Consider the following 16,274-nt stretch of genomic DNA (forward strand, 5'->3'; position numbering starts at 1 on the left):
ATAGACATAATTTTGTCGTCCTGACATTGGCCTAAACATAACTGTTATTTATGTCACTGGAAGGCAGCGCAAAAAGTCGAGACAAAAAGAAAGCACAAAACTCCAAACTGGGTGGAATATGTCATACATTGAATGACGGAAACGATTATGAATAGGCCTAAACCAAATTGGGCAGCCACATCGTAATATTTACATTACAAATCAAGACACAATTTGTATTAGCAGCTAAATTGAGCTGCCCTAAATCACATAATTAGATAATCGTATAATATAATAAAAGAAACCAACAAATATAATATCAAAGGTATGTTAAATGAAAAATACACAATTAGCAAAACTAAATTACAAGGTTTTGCACTACAAAGCAAAAGCTATATATCTGGAAATTAAAAGATAACAAACATTGTAAACAATGTAGCATCACTGATGGTGAAGATCACATGTTCTTCAAATGTAAACCTATTAAAGATGTTTGAAAAAAGTAGGAAATATCAGAATGATAACTATATGTATAGTAGGTCTATACAGTTTCTAATTTGTAATTATTTTTTATTAAGAAGATACCAAACTGTATTTTTCTGCAATCAAAGTGCCAAATGTTTCTTAGTTTCTGCTAAATCACGAATAGGCTACTCGCGCATTAAATCAAACCACTGAAAAAAATTGATACATTTTCACCTGCATACCTGTATCATTAAAATGACAAAACATAGCCAGTAGTTTATTGTCTTCCATATTTACATCATGTGTTAGATACAATATGATGTTGTAGGCCTACATTAGTTAGTAAAAATGCACTGTCCAGTTAGAAACATACAAATCTACTTCAAAAGATTTAAAATACTAAAACACAGTGTAATATTGATGAAAACGTTAAAATGTTAAACAAAATAAAAGTTAAGAACATATGATTACTAGAGCAACGATTATATTGTAGAAAATAACATCCGAATTCGTAAAATTACCGATAGCCCGTTAATGTTTTAAACTCTAATCGTTTAATAATTTCAGTCTTGCAGCATTTTTAACTAATTTGTAAAGTAGCTTGTTCGGTAGGCTTTACAGTAAACTATAATATAGTGTGTTTGTTTATTATGCATTTTCCGCACATCCGACAAAATATACAGAAATATATTTACATAACACCCGGACAGTTGTCCACATGAAAAGCAAAAGGTTAAAGGCTAGATACCTATTAAGTTAAATGAAATAACCCCAACTCCCACTTCCCTAAAAACATAGTGGTTATGATGGTAACACACTCCAAGTTCACAATTTATAATAACAAATCGTTAACTGTTTTATTGAACAATTAGCAGATGTAGTTGTTAGTTTGGGAATGTTAATACAGTAAGTGGATTTGATACTGGTTATATTATGGATAAGTTGGATTTTGAATAAATAGGTAGCTGTTCCTCTATGTCTAATTTGGACTAGTGGACTAGTTTGTTTAAGGACTTATAACATCCGGATCTTTCTACTTTGCTGCAATGCATGAAATGCTGATTTGTGAATAGTTTTTAGTTTTACTGAATGAATACCAGCACTGTAAAGCATAACACCAATGTCACAGACGGATGTCGCGGGTGAAACTGGCTAGTTACCAATCGTATGTGCCGGAGTATTACGTTTATATTATTTAATCGCCACTTTTAAGACAATAATGTATTTAACTGTATTAAAGTTCAGTACAAAATGAATGTATTATATCATACCGAAATTAAAAATCTTAAAATCTACACATTTATACTATACTACTACATATTATACTATACCTGTATTACGGTATTACATACAGCACAAATATTTAAATACAAACGGTACAATAGGATAGATATGTACTGTAAATTCGTCTTTTTTTGTATAATAATGCACAGTTACATTGATTGTACTCATGGTGAAATATAGACCACTTCACAGTCACCTTAATTTCATTTCATCTTTTCAAGACCTTCTTAACCGATTCAATGTTATCTTCACTCAACAACCCTCGTGATTCAAAATCCAAAATCAAACTCCACCTGTCTTCATACTTCTTAAGAACAGGGAAATTGTAACATATATCAAGAGTTGTTATATCCGAGTCACTAAGACTTTTTCCCAAATTGAAAATCCTAATTGTGTGTCCTGAAAATGCTACTGCACGCCTCTTTTGTTTGATAGATGAAAGCTTTTCTTGAATGACTGACTGAAAGCCAAATTGTTTCGTTACTTTTATTGCGTCATACAACAAAGACAGATTTGTTCGACTCAATAGTCCTTTCGCAGACAAAAGAGTTAACAGTTCGATTGTAGAGGTAACCTTTTTTACTGCTTCAACGTCATCTAACATTTCTATGAATAGAACTTTTAGCCTGTTAAGAAGTTCATTTTCATCATACCACTGTGCAAAGTCTGTAATCAGCTGTCTAAAGTCGTTATCCGAGAGATCTGCAAGGGAAACACAAACAATTTTAATATGTGAAGCGTTCGGTATTATTATGAGTTATCATACTTATAATCATAATTGTCACTTATAATTATGATTATGAATATAAGTTCATTAACCACAACAATGTTTTAATCAGCTTCAGTAACAAAGGTATAAACTAACTATACCACTCTTATTATCTTATTCTTATCTTTATTACCAACATAATACATATACTTTTTTTATAACATCCCATTACAATATTAGTAATTTGCTTTCACTTGGATGACATCGGCGACTCAACGATGTGCATTCATGTTCGTTATTCTCGTTACTTCCTAAATTATCACAACACAATGGTACAGTAATTGTTAAATAGTGTATGCTCTTTTTCAATGATATGCATTTTTTAGCCCGCACACAATGATGTAAGATTGTTTATACTGCGCCGGATCAAAAACTGTTTACAATTTCGTGTGCAGACAATGTAGTGAGTTATTGATGGAGAAATTAGTTACTTAACATCCACTTAATCCCTAAACCATTTCTTATTTATATTTAACATAGACAGAGCATAATATGCTGACAACCTACATAAACAGATAACAACATATAAAAATATAACAAAGCATAAAATATTCACGGGGAAAAAAATAACAATTTAGAAGATGGTTACAAAAATATGCTATAGGCCTACAGGAGATAGAACAATATAATGTACGAGTTTGAAGAAATGGAAATTTTAGAGATACCAATTAATTTCTGAAATTGCATAAATGTTCTTAATAATTGTTTATACAGTATTTAGAATTTAGGAAAATATTAATATTGCAAATAATTTGGTAAAATACGAAGGAGTTGCTTAGAATCTTTTTTGTCGGTGTCAAATATTTTTTTTAAATAGTCTTAACATGATGTAGAGACACCGCATGGTAACAATAAAAATAACCCTTAAACAATAAATGTGTCGGCTTATCTTATGATAGACCACATACGATCAATAAAAACATCTTCTAGATCCTATATTAGCAATTGTCTTGAATATAAAACTGGTCGTTACATACCAAAGTGGGTAAAAATATAAATAGATTGAAATAAATATAACATGTTGAATTATTACTGAATTACTTACTATAAAGGTGTTTCAAAAGAGTATTTAAAACTTCTGCTAGTTATAAATATTACTATTATAGTTACCTTGATGTCCTGGAGATGGCACATGTACTGGTGCTACCCGTGGCACTGGCTCATGTTCTTTATTTGCCCTAGGTACTGAGCCTGGCTCTGATTCTGGCTTTGTCTCTGTAACTGGCACTAGCTGCTTCGCCTGGTTATCTTCTGACTCTGATTCATAGACAAAATACTTTATTTGGTTTTTATTAATTCGCATTTGTGAACATTACGATATATGTTTGACATTGTAAAGTTGTAAAACAGTATGTCATTTAGGTTTTAAAACCATCCATCGCCTGGTGACAGGGTGAAGTCAACTTTTTACATATTGTTTAACTAAGGATTAAAGTCCTTACATTTTGTAATTTAAGACCACTTGTTGGTTATCAAGCATTATTGTATGGTTTCTCAAAAGAGAGATGAATATTCATAGATTCTTTACTTACTTTTTCTGTTAGCATTGGCTTAAAATATGTCAAAATAACAAAATATATTTTAAAATATCGTGACAATACCCAATATCATTAGTATCTTTTTCTACTAGTAATTTACCTTCAATTAGATGACTTTGGCGACTCAGTGGTGCGCTTTCGCTTTCGTCACAATTTCCTAAAAGTGATCACAAAGTGCGATGTTACTTTAAAAATATTGTAATTATCTAAACGTTTTCATTATTTGTACGCAATGTTGTAAATATTGTTTTATACGTATCACAAATGTCCTTGTTCTGTGTGACAGTGAATAATTAGGCTAAGGAAGTTGAAACTTTTAATTAATATTCACTTAATCCATAACCAAAACCATAATGAATATGACATACCTTGGTTTGAACTGGATGCCCCAACAACACCTGTAAAAAATAAACAATACACTAACTATTTCCGTACAAATTAGAAATTCCAGATTCTTTTTATTACATTATTATGATCATAATGATCTGAAACCACAATTTTAGGTATCCTAACTCAACTAAATAATACTAATGTCAGCGCCTTATCAAACGAGCTTTGCTGGTGAAAACAAGACTTGTTGAAATTGAACTAGAATACACAGATAGTTTTAATAAATAAATTGTCATTTGGTTTAGGTCAGGACCCAATACAATGGGGTGAGACTACGATTACAACGAATAATGGATCATTAGAAAGGATTTTGGAAGAATATTGGTATTATACAAGGAAATGGCTATAATATGTAATGTAAGAAGCCACAGGAGGTTAAATTGCTCAGTTAGCTGACAATACAATACTTTTGCCTATCAGAAAAAAAAGTATTTAAACTTATTAGTATGAAGTATACTTGTTTTGTAAGGTTGCATGTTATCACAAATATACACTTTCAACCAAAATGAAAACCAAAGGAGTGTGGATCTTCAAAACATTATGTCTGTAAACCATTTGCAATACAGTGGGTTTATGACCCTCTACTTTTTTGGTAATTTTGTTGGTTATGATAACAATGATACTGATAATTGGGTTGAAAAGATCGAAAAATTTCAACAAAAAAAAAACGCCTTAAAAGCTTTGAAAAAGAAAATGTAAGTATTTTGGTAAAGTAATGGAAATAAAAACTGTCCCAAGCTAGTTTACAATACTGCTAGTATATTAGATGTGCCCAAACATATTATAGATACAATGTATAGTATTATTTGTAATAGAAACGAGAAAAAATAATAATAGGTATTACTAGCTGTATGTTTAGAAACATGGGATTTACATTTGCGACGACTGCGACTTAAAACGTAACCTATGTAATAGAAAAGTAGTAGCAGACAAGTAAAATACACCTAGGCGCAGGATTGGTCCATAGCATATAAATAGCAGAAATTCTATAGCATATAGCACGGCCGTTCCAAGGCAAAACAACGTAACTACAAAATGTTGCTTTTCGAGAAAAATTGAATTGAAGTTTGAGTGTTTGCATTTCAACAACAAATTATCGTAATGATGTGAAATTTTGCAGGAGTATATATAAATAATAATTATTGTTAAATACAAAATGATAAATAATTTAATCAATTTGATCAAAAGTTATTACCACTTTTAACAGATACGTTGTTTTGCCTTGGAAATGACGTGCATAGAATGAAAGTCATTTCTGAGGTAAAACAACGTAACTGTGATATTCTGTGGCAAAACAACGTAACTGTGGTCATTCCATGGCAAAACAACGTAACTGTGATGATTTTAAAAACAATGGATTGAAACTCTTTTTGAACAACAGGGAGGGCTGCGATCACTAATGATGCCTACAAACTAGGTTGGCTTAACAAAGAGTGCATTTGAAGCTAGGCTTAGCCTTTTGGATCTACTATTTATGATATAGACTTACTTACTTACATGATTATGTTATAGCCTACCCCCTAGCCTGCTACTAGAAGGCCTATATGTACAACAATGCAAAGACGGCCGTCCTACTAGGCTAGGCCTAGCCTAGTTCCAATGACAGTACTGGGGTACTAGGCCTAGGCTAGATTAGATAGGGCTTTCAAAAATAATAGCCTAGCCTAGTTTCAAGCTTGCCTGAACTTTTTCGTAAATATAGTTAATTCTTAGAATAAATGTTAATACATTAAATTAGTTGTCTAGCCTAATAAGCCTGGTATCGTTTAATATATCTTTTACTTTTAGTTAAGATCGTTGCTATGCATATCGTCATGCATCAGCGGTTTCTGTCTCAAAATTACGTAACTTAGCTGATAGTGAGAATTTAAAGCGAAAATCGTATGCATTTCCGTGGCAGAACAACGTATCTGGTAGATACGTTGTTTTGCCTTGGAAAATACCATAATTATTTGTTTTTTGCTTAAAGATACGTGGTACTATCTCTAAAAATAATGATCTCTGAAACCTGAAATTTTTACAGGTTGTTCATAAATTTGTAATAATTCCCCAAATGTAAAAATCTCAAAATTGACAAAAATGCGAGTTACGTGGTTTTGCCTTGGAACGGCCGAGCAGCTATAACTAAATAGCAGTAACTCAATAGCATATAGCTAATAATAGCAGCTATAACTAAATAGCAGTAACTCAATAGCATATAGCTAATAATAGCAGCTATAACTAAATAGCACTAACTCAATAGCATATAGCTAATAATAGTGTGCCCGAAAAAAATATTAATAGTCCACGCAACATTTGTTTTGTAGCAATCGCAGAAATGTGTTATCTATTTTGACCGTTTACTAAGTATATAAATGAGAAAATTTAACAATAATATTTTATCATGCGTGTATAACTTTTGTAAAGTAATTAATTATAGTGTTTGTATTGCATATTGAATTTCAATAATTACAATACTATTATTTAAATTATCTAACTGCTTATAAATGTAGATTAGCCCTCATGGACAAAATATCTGAGTGAGGAATTTGTAATCACCATTAGCAATAAAGCTAATACTGTACACTACTTTGCTGAAAGAACAAGCATCTTAGTTTTTGAATAATGAAATTCGGAAAATGGTAGCTGTTTTATTTTAAATTATCAATGAAATATATCAGATCTTTAAAGATTAAAATTAAAACCGATAATGTCAAGGATATTTGATGGTGAATACATGCAAACATGATTTGAACTCTTCTGCTAGACGCCTGTCATTAGACTTGGGAGGTCCGAGAATAGTTGAGATAAAATAATGTTGTAGTATGTTGTATTATATGTATTTATAATTGTTAATGACGAATAATGATGATTACAAAGATGAAGATTTAATTAAGATGAAGTAATTAAATTGACGAAGGAACGGATAAAAAAACTTACCTGTAGAAAAATATCGCTTGATATGAGCGGTATTCATAGACGTATCGGTTCCACATGGAACTGTATCTTTCTTCAAACACTTTTCAAGGTCAACTAAGTGATGATTCTTTAGATCACACGCACCGCATGACACACGTAGATTATATCCAATGCCATCGTATATGTTGCAAACACTTTTTAATTGGTCCCTCAAGTAATCTAATACCTACAGCAAAAACGTAGCGTATATTTTAGTATTCTATGCCTACGTAAACATCTTGTTTAAAAGTGTAAAAAGTCAATTTATTACAGATGCATTGGTTACCTTCATGCAGACACTTCTTTGTAGTGGTAACACCTCTTCTGTGTTGTAACTCCGTATTGTCCGACGATATATTTCAAGCTTATAAGAAACATTAAAATTAATTAGTTAATTCAATTCATATGATAACAAAATAAAGTTTTAAGTAGGTTATAAACAATCATATTGTTTAGGCATATGCTATAAGTATGCGTTATAAAATTTCAGATTATAAATACTAAATTTATATACAGAAAAAATACTATTATACTTCGAATTATATATTATAAAAAAAACGATAAGATGAGGAAATCTGTGAGAAACGAGATTCGAACTCGGAACCTTCTGCTTGATGTGCAGATGTCTTAACGATTGTACCACTGGATGCATTCGTGGTATTTTTCAAACTCGATTATATAGCGACTCTTTAACAGTAATCTATCTAAATATTTACAAACAAAATTAATCTCATACCTTTATTGCGCGTGGTTTTTCATTGTCACGCTTAATTTTTACGATACCTAAACTGACTCTGTGTCCTTCAAAGTTAAAATCACTACGGTTCCTGAACACTTCACTATCTTTTTCGGTCATCAATTCAAGAAATGCAACCACCAGTGTGTGGTACACAGCATCAGGAAGAAAGTCTGCCGGAGTAAGGTATACTGATACCATCTGCTTGTCATTTTCTGTGACTTTTAAACTCTCTTTTTCATTTTTCATCTTACAGGGAACCAGGAATTTACGGTTACCGTCTTCATCTCTCTGTTAGTATAAACAATTTAGACAATTACACATACGCTGGTAGGATGTTTATAATCAATTTAAATTAATGCACATATGTACTATGAGCTTACAGATTTCATCTCAAAGAGCAGCCGAAACATCTTCATGACATCTATAAGAATTTCAAAGTGATCTTCTTTTACGAATACATCTGCCAGGTTAGAACCGTCCAAGTCACGTGCGTCTTGATTTTGCCATAAAGCACACAATAACTTCTCCCCAATAATACCGTCTTCGGTAAACTTGTACCATTGTGTCCTCATTGTCTTCTGTGTACAATTAAAACGTTAAATAATTATACGCTTCGTTCAACGGTAAAAACAATACAATAATAATAATCGTTTTTCTACATTTTCAATACAAATATGCTTAATTAATATTAATTATGGATGATTGTAAATTGCAAAAACGATAATTACACTGTTATAACGTAGTTCATCCACATTATATTCGTGGTATTTGTATCAATAACATATTGTAATAGTACTATTGTCTACCTACATCATTAATAAGTGGTGTAACTACTGTGATCACTTTCTTCAACATCTCAATCATTACGTGAAGATTAGTTATCACAGTGTTTTTTAATTTCTCATCAGTACTGGAATACATAATCTTTCCAATGTCGTTCAGATATGTAATGACAGTGGCGATCGTCTCTTCAGAAATTCCACATTCAGTGCCAATCTTATAAGCCTAATAATATAAGATAAAATAAATTGGTTTTATGCTAAATTTACTGACAACGTATCTATACTTTATAATAGCATATAAAAAATCGAGCAAAACTAACGCACCATTGGTAATTGAATTATAATTCACAGTGCTAACTCTGAAAAAATACCAGACACAGAGAAACAGACCAGAAGCAAACCAATGACATGTGAGTCACATTACATTATCTTTCACAAATACAAATTTATATGCATGTACAAGACAAAAACAAAATACGTTTTTATTTCTGTTAATTGAAAACCCTTACCTCAGTAAATGAAATACACAAACTTGTTTTTCCTTTTTCATGCAACTTTTCCTGCATGGTAACCCACTTTAATGGAACTTCATCAACCATTGTTTTCATGTATCTACCAACGTTTCTTTTTAACTTTGTAATACCTTCATTTGATTTTACTGTGTTATCAACCATGTACATTTCACGATCTACATGCTCGGCGTATGGCATTTTTTTTATTTCATCAAACATTTCTGTGAACATCTTCTTGGCCTAAAATTAGTAAAATTGTATTTTTATAACAAGCAAACGTCAGATCATGACTTCCCTCTCTTTATTTTGAATTTTATACTTTGTCATTTTATCTCTACATTGTGTTTAAAATGTTTTCATCTCTATCCAGATATAAACCTTTTTTAGCAATTTCTTAAAAATAAATGTAATGTTTACAGATATATTCTGAAGCTATTACCTCATCTTCCTTTTCTGATTTATTCCCTGGCAATTCGTCCATATGGGTAGCAACCAAACTGATGGGAGGTAACACTATAACTTTTCCATCAATTAATATTGAGTTTCCTGAACCATTTCGGTATACAGTATGTTCATAAATGGACCTTATCCAGAACAAATTCATGTCCATATTAGTCATTCCTAGCGAACCCTAAAATATAAAAATAAATAGTAAAAATCAGTTAAAATATAGGCCTAAGAAGTCAAACATTTGTATTTTGATAAAGTATATGTTGAACTCACTATTGGAGAATTTCGTGGAGTAGCTGGGTCATTCAATTTATCCATCACATTAAAGGCAACACAGTACGATACCCTATTTGTAAGAAAAAACTGGAAAAAACAAATATATATATAATTGAGTATAATCTTACTTAGAACTACATTAATAAATTGCAAGTAATGATAATTATTTATTAATGAATTATATATATGTTTTTATAAGAGAGACGATACATTAGAGGGCAAAAAAGAAAAATAGCGATTTTCCAGCCGCCGCGTGGATGGGTGTTTGAGATAATGTTGCCGATGAGTGCCGATGAGTGAATACGGGGCTTCCTCTTTTATGCCTAGGCATTCTGCGGGTTGCGTTATTATTATTACTTTGTGTTCAACAGATTGCGTGGCAAGGATTCTATTTTTATCAGATAATATTAAAAATGCTTTGCGCAGTTTTACATTTCTGCAAAATTTGAATTTAGTATTTCTTTGTTTTTTATTTTGTAGGTTGCCTACCTTTTGCGATCACTGAATCACTTTCAGCATTTATGTATGTATTTTATTATATTGTGGAAATAAATTAAAATAGAAATTGAATTACAAAACATCAAATTATCTTAGGTAATATAAACCATTAAATAAAGTATACGATTGATCATAGTGTTATTATAATCGGCAATGTACAGTAGTAAATAAATATGAAGTCATCTTAGAACATCTCGTATCGTATTATTTATTTTTTTATTGAGCTCTACCTCCGTATTTTGAGCACTCTATTCAGATGATCTGAATTTATTATCCAGTCAGCTGCTTACTGGACTCTGTTTTACAAACAAATCTTTCTTTCTTTACGACAAACCCCGAAAAAGACTACTAGTTGCAAACGAGACATTTGATGAAATCGGCACCTGAACTATTTTGTCCGTTTTATCTTCCCATCCGTATCTCGTTCGTGAGTTTATGATTGAATGTCGAGAAGGGGGCTAAATTGAACGATTCGTATGCTCTGGGAACTATAGTTTTTTTTTTGCGGAGAATTTGAACCATATATTTTATTTTCTATTTATTCATAGACAAATTTGGTTTGTAGGTGCAAATTGTTAAGAGTTAATGGATAATGTACAAAGAATACTGTTTAATCTATATATAAATTATGGTTAATTCTGACATAGGCGAGCACAATGGAAAAACTTAGGTACAAATCTCTGCCTTGGATACCTACCTGATCTATCTCAGATGTACCATGATAACATTAGTTTTTACTATTACGATATTGTTCCATATTTCTATCTTAGGAAGATATTATAAAGAGTTTTTTAACAAAATGTATGATAACAGCCTAGATTTTCAACTCAATTTCAATTCTTTGCGGTCAAAGTAATTTCCGGGTTCACGATGAGTTCACCTTACAACAACCTGGTTTCAACTATTTTCTCTCTTGTATACACAAGGGAGCAGTTAAAATAATAGATTTGACCCTTAAGGTGACTGGAAACAGACAATTTCCATCAATCAATACAGTGTCCCTTTGGAAAACGGAAGAAAAACCGATAGTAGGACTGCAGCTTAAGTTGGCCATTAGTGGCTATAGCCATTTCAGTTTTTTTTTTATTTTAGGAACGTACCGCGCGTGTGAAGGTACAGTAGTTAAAAAATAAAATTATACTGCAAATTAATAAAGATCAAATTAAATATAGGCCTACGTCATAAATAATAATAATAACTGGTACTTGATATAGCGCATTATGCTGAAAGCCTCAATGCGCTTTACAAAGACAGGCAATTTTGAAAAATTACAAATTAAAAAGGTGGGTTTTGAGAAGAGATTTGAAGACACTGGTGGAAGTAGCCTTACGGATTTCAATAGGCAACGCATTCCATAGAGAAACGGATGCCGAAGAAAATGAACGATTTCCATAAAACTTAGTGGAGGGATGAAAAAAAGAAGATTCATAAAGAATCGGAATATATTGTGGGGAATAGTATTATAAAATTACATAGGGAGATTTGATGATAAGACATTTTGTTTAAAATCGAGTGAAATACAGATAGCCGAGTTTTATTGAGTAAGCTGGCAGGAATGACTGTAGGCTATCTGTGTCCCATGTTGCAAGCCGTAATGTCTCCTTTCTTGGGCAGAAACGGCCCACTCTGTCACAGAAGTTAGTTTCAAAAGATGTTTCAATTAAATAATTTATTAATTATTAGGAAAGTATTTATTTGAATAAACGCCTCTCCAATAAAACATCACTTTGAAAAATAATCCCCCACCCCCAACCCAACTATCTAATAAACGTCCATCCACATTTATAATAACACAATCATAATATTTGTAGTAGAATTCATCGCACTGTTATCTACAATTTACCAAGCATTTGTTATTCTTTTTTACCACTTTTCATATCTATTAGAGGATTTCATTTGATTGTATGTTACCATATTAATAAAACTAAAAAATGTAACATATCCCTCGAATAAGCACCTCCCTCAAATGAACTCCGCCTCCCCACATCCCGCCCTATAAGGGCCCTACCAAACAATAAACACTATACTTTAAAATGTTATTAATCATCGAAGACACTGTGAAACGGAGTAGTTTAGTTCTACGAATGCCAAGAATTTTCAATAATAGTAACCGACAGAAAACGTACAAGGAGAACATTATCATTCCGAGAACCATCGTCTACACTTCCTAGAAAGGGAGCGAGGGAAGTGACCTCATCCTCTAGTATGTATAAATGATGATAAAAAAAACAAATGTTAATAAGAAATACATGTTTGGTATATGGAAAATAAGTTAAGGAGAATATATACAACAACAGAGGAACCATACAGTAGTCGAATAATGTTGTAAAGCATAAAAAAAAACATTGTAAAGAGATGAATACAAGTCAACAGATGATAAAAAAACAATGTAACTGTAACAGAAAATATGTATAGATTATAAAAATAAAAAAGTTTAGAGAAAATGTTTTAAAAAAATATGGAAAATAAAAGTGAGATGATCTAACGTATAAGAAAAAATACACCAAAGGCACAGCACAAATTAATTCTAAACTGCCTGGTGATATACTGAACATTTTAATTAATTAACGATGAGATGAGAAAAATTGCCCCGACTGAGATTCGAACCCGAAATCTTCTTCTGCTTAATAGATGCAGATGTTGTTGTTCAAACCCGATTGGATAGCGACTCTTTAACACTCTCGGCGTGGTACGGCGGAACAGCACTAGTCCCTCAATTGTACGAACGCGCACCACAGACGTACACGTACATATATCGGGGACTCTTTGAAAGATAGCCGAAGTACTTCCTACATAAAGTCAACCTAATCTTCTTATAAGCTAATAAAAGTAAAAATAAGTTGCTCATGGGATTCCAACCTCACACATCGACTTACAAAGGCCATAGTCCAAACCATCGACTACACAGACGGCTCGACGGAAAGCGTTTGCATTAGTGAATTGTAGTTTGATTAATTCTTACGGATATGAGTAATTATTATTCGTGTTTTTGTTACTTTTCGTGAGAAGTCTCCAACTTATGTACCAACAGAAATATGGCAAGCGGAATCTACGAAGAAGTACGTTTAATTTTTAAAATCAGCAAATAATGTAGTGTTATATTAACTAAAGTCTTATAATTAAGTGAGATAAAGTTTTTTTTTAATATACATTTACATTAAATTAGTACCTTTTGAAAATATAGTTTGTAGTTTGAATTGCCAGGATAGCCTGTTTTGTGGATTTTGGGTTAAAAAGTAAAATCTGCCTACAACTTTGGATCGATGGAGTGTTTTTTTTCTAGAAACATATTTTTCCACATTATCCGCAATTTCCTGGGTGGGATTATTTTTGATAATGAATAGAATTTAATAGAACGTGATGTCCATAGCGACAGTTGCATGTATCATCAACGAGTTTAATTATCATTCCGCTGACGCAATTTGGCAATGGCCTCTCTGTTTTGAGAGATTGTCACGTTGATATCGACCAGAGACGTAGTTTTGTACATCCTCCTAATTAACCTGAAACATTTTTCTTAAGCTGAGCAACGGTTTTTAGGTGAAGTCCAGAAGCGTTTAGGTTTCGTTTTTAGCGTTTCCTTTGTTTTTTACGTAATCGTAGTTTTCTGGAGAAACTATTATATCCAAAGATTGATGTGCGCCAACCTGCCTTGGTTTTTCTCGGGTAATATTTTTTTTATTAAGTAGACCATTAATTTCAACAACTTAATCAGTGTTTTTGCTGCGATTTTCGTTATAAATCCGAAAGTACCTTCTGCATGGTTTTCTATGAGTCCTGATATGAAAGAAAGAAAACATACCCTGTGCGTTATGTAATAGTCCAGTTGACCAGCGTAATCCCAAATGCTAGTTATGTCATTTTTAACATTTTCATCATTTCCTTTTAACCAAGACACAGCTTTTCTGACAGTTGTCATGGGTCCTGTGGCTGAAAAATATAGTGAATGAGCTAAATAATAATAATAAACATTTGGCTAATGTCTTAATTTTTATAGCATAGGTAACAATGCAAGTATATCTACATAGCGCCAGAATGACATCGATATTATTCTATTTTACCTATTTACCTTGTTAACAGTTAATATTGGTGTACATTTGTACAAACTAAATTTCAGTATCGACTAAATCATTTGATGTGACAATAATGTGACATAGGTCACTATAGTTTATTTTCAGAAAAATATTTTGTCATTTGATTGGATGATTGTGGGTCACACGGAGTTTAATCGATGTATACTATTAAACTTAGTGAATGCGTTTTCCTTCGCGTACGAAAAAAACAAAAACAGAACAGACCAATTGTATCTTCGAATACGGCGAAAATCTAATAGTATCGCTTATTGTTCTTGTTTTTGGCATATAAACAATAATATTCAAAATGGAATTCGATCGGAACTAACATTTTTAGAGAGCAATATGTACTAATTTAGACAAAAAGAACTTATATTATCTTTAGATCGATAAAATTTTGATTAATTCATGGGAGCAAATATACAAGACTTGCAATCGTTGAAATACCCCACCAGTATAATTAGTCTTGATTATTTCATTAATTTCTCGTATCACTAATCGGCCTTTCTACACTAGCCTAGGCTAGCTAGGCCTAGGGTGATGTTTGGTTGAAATAATTCATAGTAGGTATGTTATACAATAAATAATGAATGTTTTATATTCGTGCAATGGCAAAAACGATATTATAGGCCTAATTACTGTTTATTTAAAATATTGCTAAATACTGCATTTTGTTTGCAAAATATGCGAACACATTGATATTTTTGTTATTAGGGTGTCATATTAATTAATACAAAAAAAGCCTCTTCAAACAAAAATTCACATTTAAACACAAGAAATAAAAACATGTTTTTGGAGGAGTGAGTGGAGAGGGACTTTTGAGGAAAGAAAAATATATTTAATATACGTTCTGATAATTTTTCTTAAATAAGCTATATATCTAGAAGTGGGTTGTCTGTACCTACATGTATTTAAACTCTTATTAACTCTTTCTGCTAACGCCTGCTCACGTATTTTCTTGGCCAGCTCAACATCTGAAAAAAGCATAATAGGCATATAATATGGTCATAGAGGTGAGAAGAAGGAGAAAATGAATGTTACGAGTCTCGGGACCTTAATAACGTTATAGATATGAAGAAATGAGCATGAGTACAGAGTAGATATACTATTGGCGATAGATCGAAGGAGAGAAGGAGACCATTGCATTATGCAGATAAAGCTAGTGATATTGCATTTTACTACATGTAAAGTTTATTCTTTGGTTTGATTACTTTTACATTGGTGCAAAAAATAAACGATATTTTAATTATTAATTTTAATTTGAGTGTTTCTGATATTTCTCACCGTCTACTTTTGTTATCTTTTTCCACTTGCTGAAATCATCTTTAACATGAAACACTGTAGTCGTAACAATACCATCTGTAGATTTTTCTTTTGAATTAAATCTAATAAATAAACATTTAATTGTAAATTTAGCAGCCATATAAGTATTTTTTTACTGTTTAACAAATTATATAAAGGTAAAAATCCAAATCAAATGGACTTATACATTACCTGGATGTATGGCAACTTGTGTATGTTTGTTAATGTTTTGGATCGGAACAGGCATTGGATCACCTACATACCTACTGACCTGTTTACG

At 31.8% G+C, this 16,274-nt stretch overlaps 2 protein-coding genes across 2 annotated transcripts in view; both read right to left on the reverse strand.

The window, feature by feature from the left end:
• LOC144856252 (uncharacterized) overlaps positions 1-16,274 on the reverse strand; it is a 331,955-nt gene that overhangs the window by 179,710 nt on the left and 135,971 nt on the right. The window lies entirely within an intron of this gene.
• Positions 1,931-14,538, reverse strand: LOC144856108 (uncharacterized). The gene is made up of 13 exons (XM_078714078.1): positions 14,422-14,538; positions 10,119-10,208; positions 9,835-10,026; positions 9,393-9,635; positions 8,912-9,106; positions 8,482-8,679; positions 8,099-8,389; positions 7,649-7,726; positions 7,345-7,549; positions 4,404-4,433; positions 4,136-4,192; positions 3,608-3,754; positions 1,931-2,430 (listed from the first exon to the last, which is right to left on the reverse strand). The coding sequence occupies exons 1-13, from the start codon at positions 14,536-14,538 to the stop codon at positions 1,937-1,939; spliced, it is 2,337 nt and encodes a 778-aa protein (XP_078570204.1). The 3' UTR covers positions 1,931-1,936.

Source organism: Antedon bifida, chromosome 11 (genome assembly GCF_963402885.1).
Source record: "Antedon bifida chromosome 11, ecAntBifi1.1, whole genome shotgun sequence".
Lineage (NCBI taxonomy): Eukaryota > Metazoa > Echinodermata > Crinoidea > Comatulida > Antedonidae > Antedon > Antedon bifida.